This window comes from Sorghum bicolor, chromosome 3 (genome assembly GCF_000003195.3).
Source record: "Sorghum bicolor cultivar BTx623 chromosome 3, Sorghum_bicolor_NCBIv3, whole genome shotgun sequence".
NCBI classification, from domain to species: domain Eukaryota; kingdom Viridiplantae; phylum Streptophyta; class Magnoliopsida; order Poales; family Poaceae; genus Sorghum; species Sorghum bicolor.
This window is the reverse complement of record NC_012872.2, coordinates 65107505-65111366: the sequence shown is the minus strand read 5'-3', so window position 1 is coordinate 65111366 and position 3862 is coordinate 65107505. Positions and strand designations below refer to the sequence as shown.

The 3862-nt window shown below is 52.1% G+C and overlaps 1 protein-coding gene across 1 annotated transcript; it reads right to left on the bottom strand.

Annotated features, from left to right (window-relative positions):
- On the bottom strand, nucleotides 472–1577 carry LOC8082391 (ethylene-responsive transcription factor 4). The gene has a single exon (XM_002456434.2). The coding sequence runs from the start codon at nucleotides 1575–1577 to the stop codon at nucleotides 732–734; it is 846 nt and encodes a 281-aa protein (XP_002456479.2). The 3' UTR covers nucleotides 472–731.

The following is a 3862-nucleotide window of genomic DNA, read 5'->3' as shown; positions in this document are numbered from 1 at the left end:
CCGTCTCCTCGATGCTGCCACGACCCCCATGGATTTGAAAATTATTTTCGTCGCCGCAAATTGGCCGCGGTGAATGACAACAATAATTACTGTCGTTATACTAGCGGGGAAAGCCGTGGAAACAAGTGGCTTCAGCAGTTCTGGCAAACCCATCGGTGGTCAGCTGATGAGCACGTCGTTTGGAGCCTCATCAAGTCAAGGAGGAAACAAGCTTTGTCGAGTCATTAGGCAGTGCAGAATGAGATGCGCCACTGACCGAACCAGAAGTAATTTGTTCGTGTCACCGTGACGGCAACAAAATACTTTGGGGGTTGGGGTGCAAACGTAGCGGCGGAAATAAATGGCGACCTGCGTTTCCCAACCAAGCTAGACAGCTTTTCTTGAATGGAAAGATCGAAAGGAAACGTCTGAAGCTTTTCCATACAGATTTCTTTGGGTCATTTTTTGTCCTCATCAATTATATTCTCAGTAAACTTAGGAATTATACTACTAATATAATCAATACTCCATGGTCTAAGCCCGTACCAACGCCGGCTTGATCCGTCCAGACAGACGAACAGATCTCAGATCATTTCCGTCTTCGCGGAAAAAAAAAACTATTTACAAGGCTCCCAATCTCATAGTCTACAGAACAAGAATACAGGACCAAACAACCAGAAGTAACATTCCTGATGAAGGCAAAAAGGAAAAAAAAGTAACTACTAATTCGTCAGCTAAAAACTCCGGTGTGCCTAGTTCTCTGCCGGCGGCGGCCAGTTCAGATCCAGCTCGAAGCCCACCTCCTTCTTTGCCGTCACCGCGGGAGGCGAAGGGGTGTGATCAACCACAGACGAGGAGTCCGAATCACTCTGCGCGACGGCGGCCACGGTGACCGGCGGTGGGGCCACCTTAAGCATCCGGTAGCCGGCCGCCGCGGCAGCGGCTGCGGCGGCCTGTTCGTAGAAGAAGTACTGGTGCGGGGTTGGACGCGCGACGGGGTAGCCCTTGAACGGAAACCGCATGCCGCCTGCGGTGACCGCGTTCACGGCGGCCGCCCGATGGAAGAGATCGAGATCGAGGGCCGGAGGCAGCGGCATGGCCTGCATAGGCGCCTGGACGGCACAGCCGCTGGCGCCGCCGCTCGAGTCAACGGTGCTGTTGCTGCAGGGGCTGCCAGCACCGCCGGCGGCGACGGCGCACTGAGACGGGAACGGGAAGTTCGTCTTGGCCTTGGCGCCTCGGAACTCGCGGGCGGCGGCGTCGTAGGCCTTGGCGGCCTCCTCGGCCGTGTCGTACGTGCCTAGCCACACGCGGCTTTTCTTGGCAGGGTCGCGGATCTCAGCGGCGAAACGTCCCCACGGCCGCTTTCTCACGCCTCTGTAGTGTGGGCCCATGCCCACGCCTCCGACTACTCCGCCAACGCCCAGTCCGAGGCCGGTGGCCGGCGGCAACGGCGACTTGTCCGCCACCCGGGGCGCCATGGTGTACAAGTGGCGTGCGTGTGCGGGTCTTCCGGCTGAGCGAGGTGGTGTGGGCAAGCGCAAGGAGGTGTGTATATGTGTGGCGTCTAGGATAAGGCGAGGGGAGGGGGGCGGCATTTATAGGCAGCCGGGAGGGTTAAAAAAGGGCAGCAGGCAGGGGGAAAGCCGAGCGCGAGTGGTGGAGCGGCGAGAGGGAATAAAACTCGGCGCAGTGAGCGAGCGGTTTGACTGTCCTGTCCTCTCCTCGCCGCCGCCCCTCGTCTTTAGCGAGGCGGCCATTAAAATTAGGCAGCCGTTTTTTCGCGTCTGCCACCTGCCGGCCTGCAAAATTACGTAACGTATGGCAGGTGTTACGGGTGCCGTTTCTCGTTTAGGTCCCTACACTTTCATGGCCTTTAACCCAATTGCTGCCGGGTCTTCTTAGTAAGGTAAACCCGTCTTAACTTTATTGTAACCAATAATAAAATTCAAAAAAAACCAATAATATTTTTTAAAAAAAAAAACTTGGGCTAAGCGACCACATACACCGAAGTTCTCCTATGCCTTTGAGATAACCTACTGATCACAAATTAAGAAATGAGAATACAAATAGAAAAACATTTTTAGCATATCATTGTTTTATCATCAATTCTTGAGACCTCAAGTGGCGGTGGTGGCGGCTAGGAGCCTAGGGCGCATGAAATGCTCACGTCTTAGGGTTTCACCTCTCCTAGTGGCAGTGGCGGAAGCCGTTGTGGGCCCACTAGAGCCTACAGGCCTCCGGTCTATGTGGGAGTGGCGAGAGCGGAGCGCGGTGGCTTGTATGTGGGCCTTTCGGTTCGGGACGCAATTGTCCGCGTGGGATGGAGGAGCTGGTCGTGCTGGTGGCTGGAGAGGGAGCTAGAACGGAGGACGCAATTGTCGGCCTGGGATGAAAGTAGCGGGCCTAGCCCATGCGACAAATGGGGATAGGCTGGGCCTGTTGGACGTGGAGTTGCTAAAGTTTTTCAAAAGAAAGAAAATGGCTAGGCGAGGGAAGGTTTCTCTTATTTCATCTCAGAAATTTTTGGACCAAACAAGCTCCAACCAAAACATTGATAACGTTCGTTATAGACTGGAACTAAAGATTTAGGTTTTCGTATTTTAAAGTAAATAAATCATATAAGAAATGGTTGCATGTTGAATTTGAAAGGTGCATGCGTTGTTTGAAGAGTGGAGTCATAAAATTAGGGTTGTGTTTTACAAAAAAAATGAATAGATAATATAAGAAGTGGATGCATGTTGAATTCAAAAGTTACATGCTTATGGGGCATAACGCTAGCTCTATCCATCTTGTTTCCAGAGGTTGATATTTTTGTTGGGTAAAGTACTTATAATGTGTTGCTATTGTTTCTTCATGAATTCATATTTTTCATTTGGCTCCTACTATCTAATAACAAATTTGACACTTGGATAGTCTAGCCAGCCAGAAGATGTTAACAATATAGTGTAGTTTTGTGCGTATAAAAAATACTTAACGTGTCCTGTAGCATTATCAATGGCATTGGATGAGGGCTTTCAACAATTTTGCAAACATGGACCATTGCGACAAGGAAAATAACATTTCAGATGATAACTATGTGCAATGGCGTGAATGAATCAGTAATTCAAATAATTATGCGCATAAAAAATAATACATCTTGGCTTTTACCGTAGATCTAGCGCAGGCATGCTGTTACTAGTAACAGGTAGTATGACAATCAAAGAGCAACTGGAATCCCGTGACAAGCTCAAGAGCAAGGGCAGCGAGCATAAACACCGAAGAGTGGAGGGGGCGAGACGAAAATCGCTCAGATATCTCAAAAGCGAAGGGAGCACGGCACGACGACGGACGCAAAGGCAAAGCCGCCGCTCGAGGGCCCACCTGGAGCGGGGGCAGGGAGTGGGAGCGGCACGCCACGCCAGGCAGCGCGAGCACGTCGTGGCCGGGCGCGCGGGCCCCGCGGGCGAGGAAGACGACGCATCACGATCCGTGCGTCCCTGGCTGGGGTCAGGGGCAGTGCGCGTCCGGGGCGGCGGCGTCGGCGTCGGCATCGGCCGCGCACGCAGCGGAGCGTAAAGACACGTGGGGCCGCGGCGGCCTCCACTCCACCGCCCCGCTGTCGTCGCCTCCATCCCGCGCACGCCTCCCTCCCTCCCTCCCTCTCCAGTCTCCGGTCTCCACGCCGCGCTGCGGCTGCGCCGCTAACGGATCGTCAACTTGGGCCTTGTTTAGTTCCCAAAAAATTTTGTAAAATTTTTCAGATTTCTCGTCACATCGAATCTTTAGACACATGCATGGAGTATTAAATATAGATGAAAATAAAAACTAATTGTACAGTTTGGTCGAAATTGACGAGACGAATCTTTTGAGCCTAGTTAGTCTATGATTGGACAATTTTTGT

Excerpts from the sequence above, each read along its gene's own strand:
- LOC8082391 (XM_002456434.2), bottom strand. The coding sequence starts at position 1,577 with ATGCCGCCCCCCTCCCCTCGCCTTATCCTAGACGCCACACATATACAC.